The sequence below is a fragment of the Aulonocara stuartgranti genome (assembly GCF_965226115.1).
Source record: "Aulonocara stuartgranti genome assembly, chromosome: 15".
Taxonomy (NCBI): Eukaryota; Metazoa; Chordata; class Actinopteri; order Cichliformes; family Cichlidae; genus Aulonocara; species Aulonocara stuartgranti.
The window spans coordinates 3,708,718-3,733,705 of record NC_138951.1 but is presented as its reverse complement, the minus strand read 5'-3'; the positions used below and the strand labels follow the sequence as shown (position 1 = coordinate 3,733,705).

General features: G+C 44.2%; 1 protein-coding gene across 11 annotated transcripts in view; it reads left to right on the top strand.

The window, feature by feature from the left end:
• The window catches only part of runx2b (RUNX family transcription factor 2b), a 124,646-nt gene that overhangs the window by 83,041 nt on the left and 16,617 nt on the right, over window positions 1–24,988 (top strand). For 3 of the 11 annotated variants that reach the window (XM_082506078.1, XM_082506079.1, XM_082506080.1), the window contains 6 exons: window positions 904–971; window positions 1,067–1,772; window positions 1,991–2,114; window positions 19,585–19,847; window positions 21,180–21,336; window positions 23,663–23,767. In XM_082506078.1, coding sequence (XP_082362204.1) covers window positions 2,057–2,114; window positions 19,585–19,847; window positions 21,180–21,336; window positions 23,663–23,767 — 583 coding nt within the window. In that variant the 5' untranslated portion in view covers window positions 904–971; window positions 1,067–1,772; window positions 1,991–2,056. Of the gene's footprint in view, window positions 1–903; window positions 972–1,066; window positions 1,773–1,990; window positions 2,115–18,038; window positions 18,485–19,584; window positions 19,848–21,179; window positions 21,337–23,662; window positions 23,768–24,988 lie in introns of those variants that run through there. The other 8 variants (XM_082506083.1, XM_082506084.1, XM_082506075.1 and 5 more) reach the window with 4 other exon arrangements.

Sequence of the window (24,988 nt, the reverse complement as noted above, 5' to 3'; positions counted from 1 at the left end):
ATCATTTCTATTAAGAAACACCCCCAATAATCTTCACTCACAACAAGAGTATTTTCCATAGTAGCTGGACGTAGTATCTCTTAATATGTTTATTGCTTCTTTTTGTTTCTTTGTAGGTTTAATGAATGAATGTGGTGAGCCACATAAATAAAAGTTGACTGTTCTCCAGTGTGTATTGGCACAGGTAACAATGCCTAGGTAGAATATTAAAAGAAACTGTCACATAAAAGCAAAATTACCTACATGAATGGCTATCATCTCATAAATTATAAGCATTTGATAGGTTTATTCTAACGGCTAATTAAAGGGAGAACGTTTCAACTGGCAAAAACAACTCCTAAGACAGAAAGACAAAAGGCTGAGGAGCTGCTCGACTCTTTGCTGCTTAGTCACACATGCCTGCTGGCAAATGAAAGAATGATTAAGATACTGTTAACACTTTCAACCTGACTGAACTGCCAGCTTCATTCCACACATTCCTCTGCTTCTCCTCTAACACCCCGTCTGCGTTTTTGTGATGTGTTGTAACAAACACCTGTGATCAGGGATCAAAAGACAAACCGTGCTGAGATGTGCGAGGGTGTGGGAATCGGTGTGTGTGTGTGTGTGTGTGTGGGGAGCGTGTGATGATTCACTGTTAATTGTCGAGACCTGCCTGCTCTGCGCTACAGGTTGGCAGGCCGTTCTTGGCAGGGTGATAGTATGTGTGTGTCTCCTGTTAGAAGACATCTCTTTTACAGAAAAGACAGGTGGCCATGATCTATGGCCTCTTACGGGAATCGCCCCCCTGACTGCTGCTTCAGTGAGAGCCAATGAAAGCTCAGTATAAGCTTGGATGCATACATGCACAAACACGGCTATTACGGTAATAACGCGGTGACATAACTACTGTTTGTGACACAGCAACGTGCAAGGAGTGAGAAAGAACAAATTCAGGCTGCACCGAGACGACTCTTCAGAAACGCTCCTCGGTAAATAAGCAGAGCGTCACACCACCTCCGCTTTCCCTTCACACACATGCGCTCGTCCAGCTTTTTCCTCTCTTCCCCAATTCTTTCTGTTGCAGACAAACACACGCGCGTACACACCCAGTCTCACACCACCACCAGCCAGCCAGCCATTCACTCCTCACTCACACCCTCAAATCTTACCAAGCTGAGCTCTCCCTGCTCAGAGGCAGACAGGAGCAGCACGGCAGCCTGCTAAAGGAGTTGAGGGAAGGAGCAGCAGTGTCAGGGAGAGAGAGAGTTTGAGGAGAGAGAGTGAGGAGGGAGGGGGATGAAAGAGTGAAGGGAGACCAACCCAAGAGAGAGCACTGCTCCCCATATGCTGAGGAGGCATGGGCGGTTGAACAAGCTGCCCCCACTGAAGCCTCCTGACTCATGGGAGCGTCAGACCCCGATCCCCAGAGAGCCTGGAAATGCTGCCGAACCACGCGCAAGAGAGGAGGGGAGCCAGAGAGTAGAGGAAAAAAAAGTCCAAGGAGAGGAGAGGGAAGAAAGCCACAACGGTAGGCTGTCCCAACTCAACTGCTGTGCCGTGATGACGTCAGAGGGCATGTGACCCAGGCTCTCCAGTGACGGCACATGGAGGGCAGGAAAGAGACGAGTTTTAAAGCTGGTGCCTTTTGGGTTGTGTGAGGGCTCTGCTCGCCTCCCAAACAACCACAGAACCACAGACGTGCGGCTCGGGGTTGGTGTTTGAGGGCAACCTGGAGTGTAAATGGTTAATCGTCGCGGGCCAGCACCAGTCACAAGGACGGCGCTAAGCGAGTAAGTACGTTCCAACCACACTCGCCAAGCAAGCAAGTCCGACACCATCTGATCTATCCGCAAAGGCGATATTTGTCTCTGCAATTTTTTTTTTCCTCTATAAAACCAGACCTGGTTGTTACTTGTGGTCATCCAAATAGTTGATACGTAAAAGCATGTCTTGTGGATGGCTTTTCCATTTTTTTTTCTTCATGACATGCTGCGTGCTCTTGGTTTAGGACGTGTCAAGGGTCAAGGAAACCACAGAAGAACAAAAGTGGGGCTTGCTGCAACCAGAGGCAGCTATGGCATCTAACAGCCTTTTCAGCACAGTGACACCATGTCAGCAAAACTTCTTCTGGGGTGAGTACCACTTTCCTGCTCCCTGTTGTGTCTGGATTGGGTTGGGGGGCTCGGGTCACAGGAAGGACTTGGGGTCAGGTGGTGAGGCTTGGGTGGTGGAATTAATGGGGTTCGAGGAAAGCGGGCGAAGATGTTGGAACTGGTCTGATGTTTTGGGTCCAGACGAGTGGAGGGGATCAGCTGAGGTCATGGAGGACCCCGCTGTCAAGGTCCAAGCTTTTGTGGCGGACGAAACACCCAACTATCATCAAGGCTTTTTCTCTTTTTTCTTTGTGCACCCAAAAAAAAACAACAAGAAAAGAAAATCTGCCCATAGAGATTCCAGTATTTATTCTATGTGATGTTTATAAATATTTTCCAAAGAGGGAGATGATATGTTTGTGCAACATACCCTTAGATTTACAAAGCGATGCCATTGCGGAACCAAAAACAAAGGCACGGGTGATATTTTTGACAGACGTAAACAGACGCTGCACAAGGGAGTTTACAGTGGAGCATTGGAACAAGATGTGGGGGGATTACTGGGCTGTGTGTTGGGCGCCTGTGCTTGCGCATAGAGAAGAAGTATTGATTAGTTTGCCAAGAAAGATCTGTAATCACTTCCTGAAATTGTTTAGTTGCGCTGCTGTCGTTAATTAATCGGTGTCGATTTCTGCAGGCTCCAGGGAGCATTTACTCGACAGACATAAATCCAGATTGAACACGAAGTTGATCCATGCTGACTTCCTTTCTATGAATTCGGTGCTTAAGTCTGTAATGATTAATGTAAACGTATCACAGTGATTGTGTTTGACTTTATTCACTTCTACACAAACGGATAAAAAGATGAAATGTCTTTCGTGTGTGTAAGAAGCTCTTAATTTGCACTTTTACAACCAAAGAAATAATTACGTTATTCTTAATGTGATGATCTAATATCTAATAATATATATTCTTAATATCATATCTTCCAAATAAATACAAGATTGTGCCTCCTTCCTGAAGTGGATCTATATGGAAGTAGAAGCAAAACAAATCCAAAAACCTGTGAACGGTAGCAGTGACAACCTAATGATTTTCAACTACCTGTGAAGGCCAGCTTGCGTTCTCCAGGCTGCAGCCTGTGTTTTGGGTTTGCTCTATTGTACTGTGACAGCTTCTTTACACAGTCTAATTCAATCAGCAAAATAAATGGTTTACAAGATGAATTTTCAAATTTAAACAAACATTTTCCTTCCCTTGCGACACAAGAAATAGACAGGCTCAGCTTAATAGACGACCTCCTCCTCTCCCCCCCCCCCAACCCGCCGCCCTCCTGCCTCCCGCTCCGGTCCATAGCCTCCCGCTCGTCTTGTCCAAATCAAATGTTTAAAAGATGTTTTTAAGAAGTCGCTCGGTGGTCAGACACAGCTGTTCTTCTGGGCTCCTGCTCCGCACAGAAGCAGGGTGGCTCCTAATACACTCTGAAAGCTGGGAGAGAGTGAGCGTCTTCTACCAATCACCACCACCTATTACCATGTTAACCTCCTGACCTTTCGCCGTGTCTCGGGGGGGGAGGGCGGTGGAGGGGGTCGGAGCGCAGGAGAAGGAGAGGAGAGGAGCAGCAGTGCAGGAAATTGAAAGCACGCCGTGGGAGAGGCAGACGGTGAAGAGAGAAGAGCAGATGTGTGCAGATGCTCAGGTAGAGAAGACACCCCATAAGGATGATAATCCCTGATCAGTTCTCAGACATCAAGGTTTGCTGATTGATGCCGTGCCACGCCTCATTGACTTTGCCCCTGTTTATGAACATCTGGGTAGTAAATCTGTCAGTGCAACCACAAAAAGCCCCCCTGACGGCACGGTGTGATTTTGCAAGACCACCAGTTTTTTCTGTTGTATTTATAATTCTGAATAAATAAATGTAGTGTACTGTGCTGCATCTGAACTGGCAAAAAATTAGGAATGGCACCCTGGATATTTTTTTGCTTTAGCCAAACAAAAAAAGGAAGGGGAAAAAGTAACGTTGAACTCATTTGACTTGCATAAGAACGTAAAACGTGGATTTTGTGGCATAAATATTTACATCTGTAAGCATCCTTATCAGTTCCTGTGAACTTAAAATGCATGAAGTGGATATAAAGAGAGCTGGAGCGTTGACTTTTGTTGATTTTACATATTTTCTTCAAGTCCCCCCGCTCCCGTGTTTCTCCTGGATCATTTTGCCCAGCGTCAGCCGGTTTGCCGAGAGCACAAAATACTGTTTTTGTAGTTAGAAAGCCACATTACTCCATCCGTCTGTATATTTGTGTTCATTAAGGACATTTTTAATTTAGAGTCGAGCCTACATTCCCGTGCAGCGATAAATTGAGCTGACTTGAGGGAACGGGCAAATATTCCAAATTAAAGTAGAGGGGGCTCATTAAAATTTGTCTTGGCATTTACATGAGGCAATTTTAATTTAATTGCTTTGAATACATTTTTTTTATAACTCCTCATACTGGCAGATCAGATGGAGAGGGCAGAATAATCTTCAACATGTGTGGCACCCACTCAGCCACCGTGCCTCTCCGGGGAACATTTAAGTGCCTCTTTTCTCTATTACAAACTTAATTACATATAGACAATTAAGTCATGGGAGCAATTATCGTTCGGCAAAGCCGTGGAGTCGCAGTCGAGAGGGGGGGGAAAAGGAGTGCTTACACACAGACGGACCCGAATCAACAACATCAAAAGAAAGAAAGCGGGGACGATGTGGGTAAATATCTGAAAACTCCAGGCGGAAAACTTTCCCCCCGAAGAAAATCTCGGATAATTTGCAGGGAAACCGTATATATGTATTTGAGAAAGGGAGCTTCTGTTGCATAAGTGTTGCCTTAGATCTAACCACAGGCCTGCTTCTTGGAGACGTCTTAAAAGTGAACCAGACATCCCACCGCACCACCACCACCACCTCCCACCCGTTCGCCTCACCCCTCCCACCCCCTCATCCACCCGTGGAGAGACGTGAAGCCCACTCATCAATAGGTAATTTGAAAATGCCGGGGGATGGGTCGGGGGAGTGGGGGGAGGACGATGTGAGGGCTTCACTGGCTGCTACTGTGCAGCGGAGACTCTTCCCTTAACTCCAGGCTCAAAGGAACTCTATTTAGCATCGCTTAATTGTACCTCTGAGGCAAACATGCTATTTAATCCCAGCAGGGTCATATTGATGGAGTAAAATAGCGCTGTTTGTGTTTGCGAGCTGCGCCAGCTATTAGAACTTATTAGTGCTGATGGTTTACATTAGCCTACATGATTCCTCGGGGTAATCAGGGAGTGTTAATGTGATCGGGGTTTAATCAAAGATAGATTAATTGGTGTGTAATTCTCTCAAATGTACTGTGAATGTGAGGCTGATTGTGCCCAAAAATAGACTTTAGGCTGTTATTAAAGTCTAAATGAAAGCGTCGTGGGAATAACGTAAGCTGTGATTTTTACGGTCTGAAAATCGAGTGTGATGTGAAAGTTGTGGAGAGTTTCCTGTCATTTTAAAAAATAATAAAGGGTTGATATACTTTACTAAAGGGGAACGAACGTTGAGAAAGCCTCTGCTGCTTTCTGAAATTATAAATGCGGTGTCTTTGCTGTGAATCGCTGTGCTTTGTGGTCTCGATGTGGTACAATGTCTGCTTCACTACTTTCAAAATAAAGCAGTGAAATGAGGGAGATTACTCTCATCTCTGTAATATGCAGACTGCAACAACAAATGTAGAACTCAGTGTAAATACTCACAGTGCGCTGTATATTATCTCTTGTTCTGTCCTAATATTCAGTCGCTCTGGGGCTAATTACACTATTATGATAAGGTAACCTGCCAGCTGAGTGCTTATCGTAGGGTTCTGCCTATTCAAAGCATTGACATTAGACTCAAAAACAATCTCCTTAAAGGGCCAATAAACATTTGAACGCTTGCTTAAAAAAAGTGCTAACGCCTCGCTTGCTATAAATCAGTGCAAATGTTCAATATGCCGTTGGTGTTTTGGCGAGATGAGAGCCAAATTGGTGCGTATTTTTGGATAGCGTTGCAAACTCATTCTGCACATAGCTATGATTTTTAAATGCACCATAATTACCGGGTAGCTTAATGCCATTGCGTTAACCAGTGAAGCTTTTAAAGCGTCGCTGTGCTATTTTCACACTTAACAAGATCCTGCAGCCACTCATCCATTTCAATAGCATCAAGCTGGGTGAATTACCGTTATCCGATATAAGCCCTCAGAGAGGAAGTAACTACCTAACACTTTGAAAATTTGGTCTATCTTGGAACGGCTTCACCCTAATGAAACATAACACCAGTATTATAAAGCAGTCTGCTCTTTCTTTTCACATCCTCCATTTTTTTTCTTCTTGGCATTTATGTTTTATTTTAGTTGTTTAAGTCAGAAGATGACTTAAAGCGGAGCTGATATGGCAAACCACAGGAAAGGCTTGAATAGCAGCGTTTCCCCCGTTGCCCCCCTTTCAAATAGGCCGAGGCGGCCTTGCTTCCACACTCCCGTGTTTCTATAACGGGGAAATATGGAGTGTTGAGCCTCCTGGATGTTTGGGTTCAGCGTGTAACGATGTGAGTGAGAGCGTGGCCACAGCATCTACACAAGGCCTTACCTGTTCTTCCCCGTGCCGGAGAAAAGGGCAGGTTTTTTGGCTTGTTAGTTTAATCTTAAAGGAATGCGGTATCCCCTCCGACTCAGGCCAGACTCCTAAATATATAACCTTACTTTCCAGCACTAATGCACTGAAGCAATTCTGATTATTTAGTTGGTGTAACCTCTAACGCGTAGGAGTGTCAACACAGACAGTCGGGATTGTGCTCAGTTTTTGAGGAGAAGGTGAAGAAGATGAGCAAAGGAGCATCAAAGAGGGCTGAGCTGACATCAGTGGAGCACCTTGTTACAACGTGTCCAGACATCAGTATCAGCGCTGACTTTCTCTCAAGTATTTTCCTTTTATCGCATAGCACTCTTATAAAAAACATTTAGGGACAAATTTGGTAACTTAAACAGACGTTTGGCATGTAGCAAAGTCGCTGAATAATGGCAGGTGGGTTTTGTAGTTTCTATTGTGCGTGCACATTAAAGGTGTGTGTGTGACAGGAGGATCTGTCTGCTTGATTAATGCTCTCGCTCAAACTGGCACCTGGAACCAATCCCCCCCTTCTGCCGCCCCCATGTGCACCGTGTGTGTGCATTCCACACAGTGGGACTTTAGAGGGACTGAGGGTGGGCGTTGAGCTGGAGGCGCAGATGGGACCGGGGGACTTGGAGCGGAAGAAAAGAAAGGTGTGCAGAGGAGGGAACAATAGACGGACGTGCATTGGAGGGTATAAGGGTGTCATTAATAGTGCACAGGCCCCATCTCCTAATTTGCTCAAATTACCTGCCCACACAGTGGGCCCCCTCTGCCAGTGCTGAGGTGTGAATACAACAGATCAAATACACCTGAAAATCAGAGAGCCCACCCACTCAGCGACGCCCACGCGAGGCTTTTAAGGTGGCCTGACAACTCTCGGTGCCTGTGCGTGGAAGAGAAGGGTCAAATGTTTACTCTTTCACGTTTCAGAAGGGAGTAAAAAGTGAGAAAATTAGAGAGAAAGAAGAAGACATTCGGAGGAAGAAAAAGAGTAAGTGAGACTGGGATATGATACAAAAGGAAGGATCAGTTTGCACTCAAGAGGCAAGTACAAAATTGACTCGTACAAACCACCTCCCATATGGCACTGTGGGGGCGGCTATTTACCCTCATTTACCTTCCTCGCCTCCCTTCATCCCTTCCTCCTTCTGCTTCTCCTTAAGTCGTCCCTTTATCCTTCCCCTCCCACCCACGCTTTCAGGAAAAGGTTGATGACAAACGTGATGGGCGGCGATGCTTTGGTCACCACAGTAATCAGAGTCACCAGCACCGTACCACCTGTGGCACACACAAGCTGGCATGGAGACTTATTCAGATGTGTGCAGAGACACTGAAATTAAATATCCCCCCGAGACACAAAAGGAGGCCCGGAGAGTGTGTGTAGGTGTGTGCAGTGGGCTGCAAGCCTTTGAACTTCGAGTAGTGTGTGTAGCTGATATTGACAAGTCCCCGGGGGGAGATGAGGGAAGCTAGAAAAAGGTAGCTCTCATTTGTAAAGTGGCCTCCAGAGAGAAAGAGAGGAAAAAAAATACTCCTCAGCTCCCCCACCCCCACTGCTAGGATTTATTAGGAGTGTAGTATAGATAATATACTTACGCCTAAGGCAACCTATGAAGTACTTGTTCACTTCCTGTTAATCTGCGTGCACGTTGGAAGCTATTTGCTCGTCACACATCGCTTTGAAACTGATGACTGGTCGCTCGTGGACATTGCAGGCGGCAGTTGCCTAGGTGACCGTTTAATGTATATGTATATGTTATTCAATGGTATTCTTCACTTTTACTGGTAGTCACCTGGAAGTTGAGAAAAGTTTAGCTTGGGTCCTGCCCACCTTCCAGCACCTGTGGGGGGGTTTTCGCCCAAAGTCGCTTCACGTTCGATTCTTTGGTCGCCGCATCGCAACCGACTGCTTTCAGTACTCATGGAGCGTCAGCGCCATTATGCAGAAACTGACTGTAGTTAGAGGGCGCTCGCGAGAGTGTCCTCAACTGACTAGAACAAATGAAGCCAAAATATATATACACCTGCTTTTAAACCAAAAAGCTCCAATTGGATTAAAGTTTTTATAAATACATTTACATTTAAAGTCAGTTTAATGCCTGATTAAGACGTTACAATACTGAATTTTGCCAATATTTTTTTTCCGCATTCTGCTAATATATGCTGATTACCAAGTTAAAACCCACGGGTTCCACCTCCGTTAAACGAACCAGTTTTCAAAGAGTTTCCACAGCGTTTAGTTACATCAGTACACGAACTTGCACAAGGAGCAGCGAGCGTGGCGTTCGAAATCGATGTTACCAGGTGGCTGTTGCTAGAAACTCACTGGCGTCGCTTGTTTTGTGCATGAGATCGAGATTGCAAATTGTTTAATTTTTGTTCTGGTTACAAGTGACAAAAAGTTACTTTTTTTTTTTCCACAATTACCAGTTTTCCCCTTGGAACAGCGATGACCTGTGTAGAAGTACGCGGTGTGTATATATTTGATTTATAAATAATTAAATGATTTAAAGGTCCAAACCAAAATCATGTATAATTACTACATTTCAGCTGGGCATTCAGCAATTCACAGAGTTTGTAAGTTGTATTTAGAAGTAAGAGATAAGAGAAATAAATTAAGTCTCAGATCCAAGTCTCTGTCTAATGATATTTATTACTAAGTGCAAGATCTCATAATCATATATCATAAGTGTATGATCACTTATTACATTTTAATCTTTGTCTCATAAATGCTAAAAATGATAAAGTGGAACTACTCAGGTTTTCTGTCTTATAGTTTCTCAGACTTTCTAAAGTCTGCGTGACTCTTGCTTGTGGAAAAAAAGCAAAGGTGGGAAAGTTTCGAACAATTTCTGCTGGAACAGCAGTGCAGAAATCCCCTACGTTACATTTCAGGTTGTTTCAAAGGACTTTCCTGTGACATCTTTTTGAGAACATAGCTGCTGTGTTTACGTTGATCCCTGAGCTGTTCCAGTTTACACACATTCAATCCGATCACGGCGCTCCGACAAGCAGCGGCGTCTGATCAAAGTCTATATACATACATGGTGTCTGATCCTCACCGGAGCAGGCTCGAATCCTGTCACTCACCCAGACAGCTGCTCCCTTACAGTCGTCTGTAATTCATTTTGTTGTCGCAGTTAAAAGTTTTCCTTCAGCTGTTGCTCTGTTCAGCCCGTTTGGTGTCTTTCCCCAAAGGAAACAGACCAATAACAGGCCTTTTCCACTTCACTTCTCCTGATGCTGAACGAGCAAAGGAGGATCCCAGAGGAGCTGGAATATTTTATTAGAGTGATATTTTGAAAGTTGCTCTCCTCGGTGTTTCTTCCTCTCTCATGATGAAATTTTAGGATGCTGCAACAACTCAGCGTGTGTGTGTGTGTGTGTGTGTGTGTGTGTGTGTGTGTGTGTGTGTGTGTGTGTGTGTGCATGCGTGTGAAAGAAAACAGCTCACACAGGGAGCAAAGACAATTCAAAGTTACAGCTAAATGACAGGCTGGGAGCTCTGGTCTTTTGAATTGCATTGTTTTCTTTTTATTCCTGCTTTGGAGGAGGGTTGGTGGGGGTGAAAAAAGCCCAAATGGGACACAAAGCGAGCAGTTTAGTCTCAGGAGAATTACCCTCAGCACAAACAAAAATAGCAGTCATTTTTTGCTGACAAACCCTTTTTAATGCAAGGGTGCTTTTTTAGCAAAGTTTGGCTCTTTTTTTGTTTTCTTATTTATGACAAAGCTGCCATTTCAGAATAGAAGGAGTAGTGAATGTATATTCTTGCATTGATTTACTGTAGCTTTAAGATGCACGAGGAAGAAAGGACAGGGAGGGTTGTTGAAAGTTCTTCAGCTTAGTCGGGGCCCTGGTTCTTTGAAAAATAAGCACAGTGGGAATTTTGAGGAAACTGATCATTCACATAGCATTTATAACGCTCACACACGACCTGTTCACGGACCTATTCTTGTCACTTTCACATGAATTCTTCATTACGCACAGAATTACACCTCCACACTTTTTTTATGCACACACCACCAGACAGATACGCCCTTTTCCTGCAGGACCCTGCAGATGCAGCAGAAACAGTAGAGTTGGTCTCTCTGGTAAACAAACAGTGAGAGGCTGCTGGGAGTCTTCACTGGGCCTCCAAATTATAGTCTGGTTAACCAGAGTCTCCGAGCCAGCCCGTTTACTGCTACACACATGCACGCATAAGGTACACACACATGCACATGAGCACATGTGCACATGACCTATGCACACTAAAGGCATTATAGAAGCACACTTTAAAGCCCATATACAATCAGGTTCTAATGGGAGCTTGTCTGTGCTACAGTTGAGCTAAGGGTAAAAGGTTTTATAGACATAAGAGAGGCTGAAAGGGAAGCACACCCTAAGGGCTCATAATAAATATTACCCAATCATCAGGCTCACAGTGTGAGGCTATTACTGATGAAAAAGAATCCCTTGCAATGTAAACACAGGCTTAATGTTTACAGCTTCTAACCCTGTGTATCACTTTTATGATTCTAAGGTTTTCTTTCCTTCTGCAAGTTGGTTTGTGTAACCTGAAGTATGCTTCGAGGAGCCTTATGATAAGGCCCTGTGTTTTGTAGATATTCGATGTGAATGTATACGTTTGCCTTCTTAGTAGGAGCAGTGCAAAAACAGGGTTTCATTTGTGATAGGCTTCCATAAAACGTATCTGAGTGAGAGGAGCTTCTTTAATTGCCTGTAAATGAGTTCTGCAACTACTGGGGACAGTTTTAAGCCTCTTGAGGATGCAAGAGTGTATCAGGGTGATCTATGGTGCCATAAAATCCGGTTCAAATATTTAAGCTGATCAGTTCTCTCAAAATTATTCGCCGTAAATCTCGTGTTTCCAGAGTGACAACGTATTCCGAGCGGACAATTTAATTGTCAGTTCGAAACCACATCCCAGCAGCCCCGTTGCCAGAGAGAGATTTTTTTTATAAGTGTGTGACGTTCACATTCTCAGCTTTGCCATAATGCAACACCGCAGAATAGATTGTGTTTGAAGGACAGTGTTTCACAATGTGATTGATGCTCCCTGTGGGACCCAGCAGTTGATGAGACTCTGTTTAGGACTCGAGTTAGGCGCTATAAGGCTGGCGTCATCAGAGTCTCAGCTTGGGGAAGAGAAGTCCTCGTCCTGGAATAACAGGCAACGTTTCTGAGTGTATGTGGAAAATACAGGGTCACAGGTCGAATAATCAGACAATAGTCGTTTATCTTCTGGTAAATTTCCCTTTGCTTTGATGATGCTTTCTTTCGCTGAACCCTTTTTTCCGAAGATGACTGGAATTGATTTTGTCTAAGGACATCTCAGGCTGGAAGCTATGAAAGTGAACTCCATCCACCCGGCTCTTTTTCTCCGCACCCCCACCTCTCTGTGACTCATTTCTGACCAGTAGCCTAATAGTCTCAGTGTAATTATAGGCTAAGGTTTTAGGCAAAAGCCAATCTCTGAGTGAGCTGCATCAGCCGTGACAGATTCAACTTAACTCTTTAAGTCATTTAGCAACATCTCATCCTACACGTCAAAAGCCAAGGCGTCCCGGGGCCATTTTGACATCTGAATGGTTTGGAATTTAAACTGGTGTGTACTGCTCCAGGTTGTGGAGTTCAGACTCAGTGTTTTGGAGCTGCTCCGAGCTGGACTGCGATCAGGAAGAGATCAGGAAAAAAAAGCGAGATCCAAACACTCTCGACGCACACCGACTGCAGTGGCTTGCTCGCGCTGCCTGCCCATTACTGTTGTTTTCATTTTCTCTTTATCTGATTGGCTATTGTCTCGGCACTGGACATATTCACTTGACTGACAGTTTTGATGTCGATTATCTCCCAAAAAGGAGGAAGCGAATTGATGCCAGAACTTCGTCCTAAGCTTTTCTACACGAGCTTTAAAAGTCCATCCATGACAGCCAAGCAAAATAAACGGTATATTTAATACAAATTCTAAAGCTCCCAAACAAGAAATGTATATGGGACATATCCAGGCGTGGGCTTACTCGATCTATGGCTAGATGTTTATGTCTGTGTGCAATTGAGCATCCATGACAGAATTTTCCCCCCTCCATCTGGACCTCTTCTACACCCCCGTACCTCAATTTGGACCCAGTTCCCTTGGACATTCCTCCACCCCACCTCTGTGTATATACATACATGCATACATCCTCCTGTCTCCTTCCTTTTCCTCCCCTGTTTCCAGCCACTGCCTTTCCATCCTTACCTTCCTCTACACTCAGCTGAAAGGGTGGAAATGGGCAAGTGATAGCCAATACCCCCCCTGCGAGTGCTAGTCTGGGCTGCAGGCTGTTTGCCTCTTGCCATGAAGTCACTCTATCTATCTCGCCTGTGCGTCCATACCTCACATAAATCATCCTCAATCGTGCTACACGGACGGGGAGAACAGAGAGAAATCTCCCCCTGTAAATCTGGTATTAGTTTTACCTCGCATAATGAACACAGGGCTAAACGGCCTGGATACATGAGAACAGCATGTCTTGCAGATGTACTATAAATATTTTGATACTAGCCGGCTAGTTTGCAGAGGGGAAGTAGACCAGTGAAATACACAGAGGAAGGGAAAAGTGTAAAGTGGAATGTTGGCCTAGCCCGAGTGTCTGTATTGTCTTTAGCACCTACAGAAGGTCCCGGTCCAAGAAAAACGCTCTTTACAGGGTTCCTGTTCCCAGCAGTGGTCCAGTACCACTCCTGGATACGCTGCGTTGCCTTCAAGCCAATCTGTCAAACTGGTCTCCAAGGAGAGGGGCTCATTGTTTGATTAATAGCAGGATCAGACCTGATTGAGTGATAGACGGTTTAAAGGGGAAACCAGCACAGCTTTAAGGACATTCTGGGACCAAGTCTGGGAAAAGCTGCTCCAGCTAGAGTTTGATTGGTGAAACGGCTGAATTAAAGTGAAAGACTAATAATAGCATAGCTAATGATACACAAGCTGCATGGCGAGGGGTTGCCCAGATATGCTTGATGGCTTTGAGAGTGTTCTTTTGCAAGCAATGTAAAGACAAACTGTGAAATGCCTACAAACACTTGCATGTAAAAGTGGAAAAACTGAAGTACCCCTTTTTGGCATGTTTTTGGCTTCAGCCACAGGCACTGTCACCCTACCCCATCAAAGAGCCAAACACCCACCCACACACACGCACATACAGAAAACCTACAAATACACTCTTCCACATGCACGGTTTAAGCGAAGTGACAGCAGGTGGTGTGTGACACGTCAACATCTGAAGGTTCCCTGGCAGACGCAGAAAGAGTTCTCAGCTCTGCGCCCCACTCAGATCTATCATTGGGACTCTTTAATGGCAGCCTTCGTCACATATTGCTGCTTTATTTTCTCCTCTCCATCTTCCAGCCCACAGAAGTTCCTTTTTTGTTCCTATTTTTAAGTACAAGTGATCTCAATTAGGGACCTCCGTGAAGGCAGTAGGCGGCAGACAGTCAGAGCAATAAGAGCAGAGAGGAAATTGTCTTTATACCCCTCCCACCCTCCCTCCCTCTTTACCCTCCTGCCACAAGCAGCGAGCAGCCGCCCCCTCCGTGTCTCCATCTCTTTCCACGCTGCTCCGTGCCATTTCAAAAACTGAGCAAAAATATCAGACAACTTTCTGTACCCCTCAGCGAAGCGCATGTATACATATGTAAGACTTCGAGGGCGCAGTCGCCGGTCCGGCTTTCTCAGAGTTTAATGTATTTTGGGTTTGCTCTCTGTGAAGGCAGTTGCATAGAGACACGCACAAACACACACTCACACACCACAGAACGTGCTGTCCTCGTCCTAACAGTTTACAGTGATGTCACGGCCTCGATCACAAACAGTCATTAAGGGCTTAGCTATGATCTGGGATCAGCGCTGGGATGTGAGTCGCTGAGGTTGTGTCGATGAGGTCACAAGGAACAAAGTTTCTGTCCGTCGTCATCCTCCTCTGCTGGCTAACTAACCGGCCCACTAGTTTAGTTGGTTCTGCAGCTACATGCCTGTTCTCCGGGTCGGTTTGGTCGATTGGATCGTGTGCTGGATCTCTGGCTGCTTTGTTGCAGAGCCTGGTGGGCTCTCTGATTGGCTTGCTGGCAGGCCATTTGGCTGGTGGCCTGCCAAACATGGAAACATCCCGTTAGAGCTGAAAAAGCCTGGGCCTCGTCACTGCGCTCCTCTAGAAGGCTATAATTAAGTGTCTTGAAAAATGCAGCACTGTGAAATGGAGTCTTAATCCCGAGTCTTAAGTGGCTGTGCTTTTCCTCTTGGATGAGAGTACAGTATATGCTTATGAAGAAGCGAAAGAGTGAGGCTATATGACCGTAATGTTACAAATTATTTTTCTAAGAAAGCTAAAAGTGAGCGTATTTTCATAGTTGGTTGTTTCCTGCTTAAACTGGAAAGTTTACACACATTTCTAGCTGAAACACTGAGCCCTGTGTCTTGTCATCTTCCTTAATGAGGTGTTGTTCACAGCGAGGATACGCGCGCCTCGTAAGTACGTGTCTGAATGCGTCCCTTTGAATGTCAAACAGCGAGGGAGATGTGAAGGTCACAGACGCGCCGGGAGAAGCTTTTGCGCAGTTCGTTTGCTGACAACATTATAGGCGGTGGATGTGTGCACATATTAGCGGTTCACACACTCTTTGTCATTCCAAGTGGGAACGAGAACAGAAACTTTTATTACTCGCTTGATATCTCGACAGGAAAATTAGTCAAGAGAATGTCAGCTAAGTTTGATTTTTATTGAAAACAAATAATTGAAACTGAGCTGCCGAAATACAATATTACCATAAATCATAAAACGCACATCCTGCTCGATGTGCTATACTGTGGTTCCTCACTGTTAGTGACTTCTCCTACTGTGCAGTGACTCCAAGCCAGTGTAACACAGTAGATGAATAATACCAGAGCTGAGAGAGACGATCCAGCTGTGCACCAGGCAAGCAGCAGAACCACTGAAAAGCTAAACGGCTTTATGCTAGATTCATTACTACATCATATGAAATCAGTTTATGCTGAGGAGGATCAGCGGAGTATCCTTAAAAGGCCAATTCTGCCCGAAACCTTCCAGCATTCGCATTTAATCAAAAGTTGTCGGGTTCCTAAAATGTTATTTTGGTAGGCATGGTATGTTCTTTTTTTATTGAACGGATTATTCTGGCACATTAACGCCATCTTTCCGTCACATCTCTGGAACATCAAACGTTTTGAACTTGTGCAGATTTTGCCCAATACCTCTGAATGACAGAGAGCCAGACGGTAAAAAGCCCTCGCGCTGTATGAGTGTGGACCGTATCCTGTAGGGAGCTGGAAGACAGATGCTGGATGTGCAGCGGAGAAGCAAAGCGGAGTCAGATGGGACAAACACTCTTTGATGAGCTGAGCTTGTCAGAGTTTAAAGCACGGCTAGGTAGGGAGGGGGGGGGGGCTGTTTGGGGCCCTGGGGTTGGGCCGGAAAATTACGTTGCCTCTGATGGGACAATAACAGAGTGCAGCAAATCTAAATTTAGGCATGATTAGTTTGACTTAGAAAAGTTGGTGAGTTTGTGTAATGTTCTCATTAAAGGGTCTGTTATTCATAGAACGTGCACATTGACAGTTCCACTTCAAATTTAAGTCAGGATTTAAAGTAATAAGGCTGATTTGGCTGATGGCATGAAATTGGCCCCCCTCCTTTAAATTTCCTAAACTAGATTCCACTACAACATTAAGGGTGTTTTCCACATTACTCTACATTTACTCAACGATAAAAAAGCGATATTATCAGAGCTGAAACTTAACTCTGTTGGGATAACCGGCTCCATGGTTCCTGCAAGTCCATGTTTATCACTATTACAGATTTAATTACTACTATTCACATTTATCCATCCATGAATTGTTAGATGATCTTTGAGAATGTTGGACAATGTGAACCATATTTCTGGTGTTTGGGGCACACAGAAGGGAAGCGTAACTCAATCACTCGCCCCCCCCTCCTCCGTCCACATGACGAGGTGCCAGATGCGTGTCAGTGCTTTCAGACATTATATATATATATTCCTCCCACATCCTCACACTCACACACAACTTAATAGACATGTATATGTGCACACATACTTGCTTGTGAAACTTAAGAACTTGACTTATTTCAAGCGCTCGGGCTGTAGTGTACGGTGAATTACATTATTTCTCTTACAACACTGCAATCTTTAGCAAAGTATATAAAACTGCATCTAACTTTACAACATAAAAACAAGCTACAAAGGCTCTGACTGGATCCAAATAACCCAACAGCTGTGCCTCCCACTTGTCCCATTTATTTTGAAACAGGCCTGGAGTATCAAAGCTCTTTGTCTTAAAGACTCACTGCAATAAAAGCCTGTTTGGGAGCAATGGAAATGGAACACAGAGTGGCAGTACACATGCTGATGTGTGATGTGGCATCCAGAAAAGTCTCATTGGGAGACCGATGGGTAATCAGGGCTGAGGGTGGGGTGGGTGATGAGTGCCGGCTGAGATATAGAGGCTCACAGAGGGTAAATGATGCCCTCTACAGTAGACACAAGAGGGACAAGCTAAGTAGGCCCTCTCACTGTTTTCAGTGCAGCAGGCATAAAGAGTATGTCAGCCATAAAAGTTAAAGTGTGATTTTTATTTATTTTAATTTATTTGTTCTGTTTTGTTATGATGTAAGGATGTATGTAGCACTTTTTGTTTTGTTTTTTAAAAAAAAGGCTTTTAAAAAATGCATGATTTTTATGTCATGAGTTGCAGATCTACTATTTTTGTTGTGTTAAATATTCTTGAGAATTATTTTCATTCATTTTCTGAGTTTCAAAAAACAGCAGCTGCGAAAATAAAAACCGCAAGTGCCGAAAAATCAACTGAAGGTTTCAGCATTTCTAAAGCTGAAAAGTGGCTCCTGTGAGAGTTCCTCTGTTGTAAATTACCGGGTTATCTTTAAGGATGCATACATGTGTAAGCAGTGTTTTGCTGTTGGCTGACATTGAGCTGGTTTTTACAATTTGATACACTGTTGGCTAAATTTACAGCCGTTCGGCGTTTTTGTGTCTCACACATTCTGCAATTAAATAAGAAAACGGGTTAAATAATGTAGTGTTGTAGTAAAGTACAATAAGTGTGTCAAAGTAGGAAATAAAAGCTGCGTCAAATGGACTACTCGGTATGTGATCTCGTTTTGAAATATGCAAATACATTTTAAGTTGTGCGTAATTACGCAAGGAGTCTCATTTTGGTGCTGCTTATATAGATAGATCGTTTATTTTCGGTCTATGTGTAATAAAACGACCGTGTAATAGATTTAACAAGTTGTATGAGGCACAGAAACTGTTGAAGTTGGATTTTCCATAAATGCCTTTCCCAAACGCGCAGTCGGTTCACAGGGCGGCCACGTGGATGGATAAACATAAATTAAAGCCCCTGTAAAGTAGAATACCTGTACACCTGCACAACAGCTCTCCCCTGTGACCGAGTGAAACTCTACCCCTGCGCCTCTACCTGACTCACCGCTCTCCGGTGACTCACTCACTCCTATACCTTATGGAGTGTAACTCGCTTCTCGCCGCGGCTCGGCTCTCTCTGAACGCGTCTGTGAGCCGTTTACGGTCAGGACACGGCGGTAACACTACACGGTCTGATGGACTGATGTGCGCGTTGCTGACTGAAAATGAGCACCTCCGCTGTTAGGAGCGCGCTGATGGTCCAGGGGAGCGGTAACATGTCGGTACGTACGGTATAGGCTGTGAGCAAACTTTGAAATGTAGGTAAGAGACAGGCGTGAAACGCAGCTCCACGTGTCTTTCATGAAGTTATGGCCATTTACAGGGAGATCTGTCAGGCAGTCTATATAGGCGTGATAGATTATGGCGGAGGGAATGCATCTGACTCCAGACACCACGTGTTGGAGTCGCATCAGCGCAATAATTGCTGGGCGCTCGAGCTATATAAACCACAAAAAGCCTGAGCACGGGAAACCCCGGCCTCCAAACACTAACCGCATTTACGGCTACAAAACCGGGATTCGTTTTTCCGCCTCCTTCATCTCACCGGCGATAGTTTTTTTCTCTTCAAACGTCTTTAAACCTTTTTTTTTTTAACCCTACACAAAATCAGCGGCACGGCCGGAAGACTTAACAGAAAAATATGTTGAATTTGCAGGCGTCGCGGGATTGTAAATAACCCTGTAAAGTATTGTTAAAGCTTATCCCTTTGACTTTGAAAGGTTTTTTTGTGTGTACATAGCCTGCGGACTTTCAGAAAGCCTTTCAGTTTGGCACAAAGACTTCAATGACGCACCTGGAGCTGCGCTTTGACTTTTCACTAAAGGGAGACAGACAAAAAACTTTTCGTTTTTTGAGCATCTGGGTCTGCTGTTCCATTTTAGACGTGCTTTTTTTGTAATTGTATAGCCTATTACGAGCTCGGACATTTATTTGATGTTATTTATATCCGCACATGAGCAACTACGCCAGCGTTATGGCACATGGACTCTTCCACCGAGGAGTTTGAAAAAGAAAGAAAGAAAAAAAAGAACTTGTCATTTAAAGCATCATCAACTTTTTTAAGGGTTGTTTTTCTTGCTGGAGAAGTCTATTTTATGTCGTTTGAAGGCGACCACTAAAGTTTGTAGTGGAGAGGGTTTTGAAACGCGGTGTGCGCTCACTCGAGTCCCATTTTCCATTGGCAGGCGCGCTGAGGTTCAGCGAGCAGCGGCGCACGCTCCTGAGTTTCTCCCTGTGTGAGAGAGAGAAAGAAAGAGAGCAGCCGGAGAGCCTTTGGTGCCTTTTCTGATAATCCACGCTGTTGTGATGCGAATTCCCGTAGATCCCAGCGCCAGTCGGAGGTTCAGTCCGCCGTCCAGTAGCCTCCAGCCGGTCCCAGGAAAGATGAACGATGTGAGCTCTCCAGCCGGGCAGCCGGACGCAGCGGCGGCGGTGCCAAGACTGCGCCCCCACGAAAACCGCAGTATGGCCGAGATCATCGCGGACCACCCGGCCGAGCTAGTGAGGACCGACAGCCCCAACTTTCTCTGCTCGGTCCTGCCCTCCCACTGGCGGTGCAACAAGACTCTACCCGTCGCTTTTAAGGTGAGTCCCGACTCAGCGCTGCGCTGCTGAACGAATAAAGCGACTTTTGATGGCTATCATGGCTCACTGCTAGAAAAAAAACTACCAAATGAAGCCCAAAGCTGATTTTGAACAACAATAAACGCGTCATCTTTCTCTGAAGACATTTTAACAACGTTAGATGACGAGAAGTTCAGATTTTTAAAAACCTTCTCTCACTCGATTATTTACCTCTTTATCTCTTAAGCTTTTTCTTTGAGTTTCCAAGCCTTAATGGCTATTAATGTAAACATGCAGAATCCGGAAGTTATTACTGTGACATTAAAAATAAATTATAGTCAGGAAATGCATAAAAAAATAATATTATTGAAGTTTAAGGGCATTAGTCTGATGGTTTTAATTGTAGGAAAATGAGTCAGCGTCTGGAAGAAAGGAGCCACATGTGCATATTGTTTTCATCTTGCGTTTAAAATAAATCATTATAATATTTATTTCCGAGAATCAGAAAATGTTGTGAATTAGTTTAATACAATATACAAGCCTTTTAAAGCAACTTCCCATCCAGTGAAATAAGCAACAAAGACTTCATTGTATTGGATATTTCTCTTTTTGACAATTTGCATCAAATGTGAAAATTATTTAATAAACATTACAGCATGTTGTCTACATTTAGTTAGTCTGTACATTTTCATTTTCCTCAAGTTTTTAATACTCCGAATCAGAAAAATATATTTCTAATGCTCCAAAGAATAATGCTTGTGTGTATTTGGCCTATTTTTGTTCCTTTTTTTCTCTTTGTTTTTGGCTTGCATGATATTGCAAAGAAAAGCCTCTGTTAATTACTTGACAGGTATTATTTAAACGGCAGATCAAAGACACTCTCAAGTGGAAATTTGTAGCTACAGCCAAATCAAATGTGACACTTTTTAAATATAAGTGTTATTTAACCGTTCTTATAACTACAGCTCTGTAATTATTCCACTTCTGTGGCCTTACTTATCCTCTTTCATCTGCATCCAAGAATCTAAATGATAACACGAGGCCTTGGCGCTTTTGTTTTGAAAGACTGCATTTTACATGATTCAACTGAGGACATTCATCATGATATCAGGCTGCTTCGAGGCATTAAAATTAAATCCATTTATCAACCTAATTTGTAGGAGGATGGCAGGATGTAAAATGATGAGTCTAGACAAGCTTTGAATAGTCAAAACTGAGAAGACGATAATGTTTTTGTTTTCCCACAGCTTCTGATATTTAAAGTAAAATCTTTCCCCCCACAGGAGCAGTGGAATATAATGTAGCTTACGTCAGATTGAAATTTTGAAAGGAGAACTTTTGTGCTTCTAACAGGTGGTAGCCCTGGGAGATATACCTGATGGGACCGTTGTCACCGTAATGGCGGGCAACGATGAGAACTACTCCGCTGAGCTGCGGAACGCCTCAGGTGTGATGAAGAACCAAGTAGCACGTTTCAATGACCTCCGTTTTGTGGGCCGCAGCGGCAGAGGTGAGGCCTGGAACTTTCTCTGTGCTCCTTTCACTACAACACAGTAGTAGCTATTAGGTTCAGTGGTGTGGATTAGTGGCCACATTCACTACGTGGCAACCACATAATGATCTCTCTGACTCCAGACTCAAATCCCACCACCCATCTCGCAGAGCCCGAGTGGTGAAGCGTGTTGCTCCCCCCTTTCTTTCCCTTGAAACGATACTTCTCGATATGTTTTTCTATCCTTTAATCCAGACGAGTTGCTTTTTCGTACTTGTGATTTTTAGATTGAGAAACAAACTGTGCAAAGATAGAAATGCGCAGCTCTCCAGTGTCAGCCACATTAAAAAGCGAGAATCTGATAACAAGAAATACTTATCAAACTCACAGGCTTTTTTTTTTTCTTCCTTTTCACCTGATATGACCCAGCTCAGTTCAGGCTCATAAACATGTTGGGTGGTGCTGCAGCTCTACGGCTGATCACTCTCTGCGCATATCTTCACGCTGTCAGGCAGAGAAGCGCGCCTATTAAGTCCAATGGCATTCTTCAAATGTTTGGCATCACGAAAGTGACTATTTGCATCATTTACTGTCATGTCGGTAAATCATGTACGTTTGGGTCTCCTGATGTGCTCTTGCACTCGCCGTGCTTTCTGTAACTATTTTATTTTTTGTACAAATCTCACAGAAAAAAAGTCGCCTGTCGTAAGTTGATGGTGATAAGTGCTGTCAGCAGCTCCACCAGCAACTTTTCCTCCCGGTTTCCTTCTCTGTTGTAGCTGTCAAAAAGGGGAGGAAGCAGAGCAGTCAGGAGGGCTGAGGAGTGACAGAGTTTTAAGAGGAGACAACGAGGCATTTGGGTTTGACCTGTTGCCACAGAGACCTTGCGTGCGTCCCTTTGCTGTAACAAAGAATCTAGTAACAGGAAGTGACATAGGAGCCAGGGGAGATCAGACTACGAGGTGTCTGAAATGAATACCCTGCAATGACAGATAAGTACAAGCGAAGTGAACTGATAGGATGTTAGATAGCTGAAAGTCATGCACGGGAGAATAAGAGAGAGAGAACAAAGATGCACAAGGATTGATGGTTACAGGGCTGACGTGGTGCCTCTGTATGATGATAGCACAGATGCACAGGACGGCTAGTTCAGAGGTCTCAGATATCGCTGATAACATCATTAAAATTAATAGCGTCATAGCGTACAACCTTACCTTGACAGGAAGCACGAACAGGATCACAATTAAGAGATGACAGCAGCTTTAACAGCAGTGAAGCAGGAACACAATGCACAAGATGCCCCACTGTATCATAGATCATCAGTATGTGTCACTTTATTTATATGTAACAATATATCAACAAAGTCAAAGGTCCGTACCAGTATTTTGGTGATGTACCGGTGCATCCTTAGTATCCACTGTGTTGAGCTAGTGATATCATTTGTTTATCCTTACTGTCAGCTAATAATTTCAACTCTTAACCCTAGCTAGCATTACTTTATGTGTTCCAGTTATTTAGAAATTCCTTTTAGTTGCTATTTTCTACAGTTTATCCATGAATTGTGGTCAATTTTTATGTTGAAACTGTTCACAACCACTTAAGTCATTAATTGATTGCAATCATAGAGCTAATCTTTCCAAATACCACACCTGATATCGTTGAAGTAACCCTCTGGGGTTCTTGGTCGGGAACACCCACATGCACCTTGAAACGGGTATGAGGGACGCCTGTTGCATCTCCTCTGTCTGACTGCTATCTGATCTTTGAAAAGCATGTTTACACTTAGCTGGGGCTCAGAATGGAAGAGGGGATGGCACACACAGGTGTATGGATGAATAGACAGGGGCTCGGATGAGTTGCTACCCCCGCTTCCTGTTTCCAACGTGTAGCCATGGTTACTCATTGCGTCTGCATACCTCAGATATTACTGTTCCTGCTGACTTGGCTGTTGGACTCTGATTCATAGCATTCCGCATCCATGCACATAGGGACGCATACACTTGCACAGACAAACACTCAACCCCAAGGCAGCAACTGCTGGGGATTATCGAGAAAGGAAGTGACTATTAAAATGCCTCTCGCCCACTCACAAAGCATTAGAAATTCTGGATAACACGATACTGGCTCCTGCAGTCAGTCTTCCATTTAGACTCTGCCAAAGGACCTAAATAGACCCTCTCAAACAGCCAATGTTGTCTGTTGTTAATCCTCTCGAAGTCGTTTCTTCCCCAGTTTGTATTGGCTATTATGTGATCACAACCACACTTGTGACTTGGGGATGTTGTAGAGATGAATACTAGCCATTGTCTCAATTGTCATTTGATGTTGCTTGATGTCACTACAGGCAAGAGCTTCACTCTGACAATCACAGTATTCACCAACCCGCCACAAGTGGCCACTTACCACCGAGCCATAAAGGTCACCGTGGACGGACCTCGTGAGCCCAGGAGTGAGTACCAATGCACGCACAAGCAGTACAGTATGAAAATAAGTGCACACACACAAGGAAGCATCCTAAGTCTTCTTTCAATTTGCCAATTTGCAAGCTTTCAAATATGGGATTCTACTTTTTCATTAGAATAAGTAGAATCCCATCGTGTTATGTGGGATCAGATTCTAGCTCATATATGTGATGATGATAATATCAGGGAGCTAACTGTGGAAAATACTTCTCAACTTTTACATAGTTCTTCACCTATTCTTGATATGCAAACTCAGTGGAGTGCCCTTTAACTGAGCTATGTGTCCAGCCAGCAAACAGAGTCGAACGTCCGGCTTAAATGATGACACTAATAAAACGAGGAAATTAACAAAAAAGAAAAGGTTTACAGGAAAAGGTTCTAAATTGTGTTAATTAGCAATCACTTAAAGACTTCTCACAAAGCAGTCTAGCCTCCCATGTGACACTTTGAGAGACAGAAGAGAAATAAAATGTGAGGCAACGTATTCCTCAGAGGGTACGCGGGGTAGCAGAGTGCTAGCATCAGCTCATTTTAATGGGCCATATAAAAACAACTGAGGAGGGAAAAAAAAACTTTACTATAGCCAACAGTGCCAACTGGTCTGGCATGCAGCTGTTTCCACAACCCTCCTCCCTATTCATAAAAAAAAAAGCATATTCTCATCTCATGGCGTCTCAATGAACAATATCACATCGCAAACAACTCACCCCGCCTGTCCTGTCACATATGGCACCAGGACACACAGAGACACAGAGGAGCCAGGAGACACTAGGATTAGTACCACCATCAGTCTCTCGTTGTAGGAAACCTGCCTGTGGTGCCAAAAAATGCCTCACACACTCGACATTCAGCGCTCATCAACATGCGCCCTGAAACAAAGGCATATGCTTGTCCTCAAACGCACATGTACTCACGCTCACGCCCACTTTTCCCCACCATCCGTTCTCGCTCTTGAGCCATCTTGTTTGATCAAAAGCATTTCCTGTGCATCTGCTGTCCCACCCCCCCAGATGACTTTCAAACAAGTCCTGTTATTTGGTGGCGAGCAGATGGGAGTCGGAAGTGAATTTGTTTAGAAAAGCTCGGTGCGGCCTCAGCAGAGCTGCCGTCTTAGATTTGTGTCCAGAAGCCTGAACACACGAGAAGCGAGTCTTTAAGCTAGAGACCTGATCAGGTGAGGGTACACTGGCACAAGACTTCACTCTCAC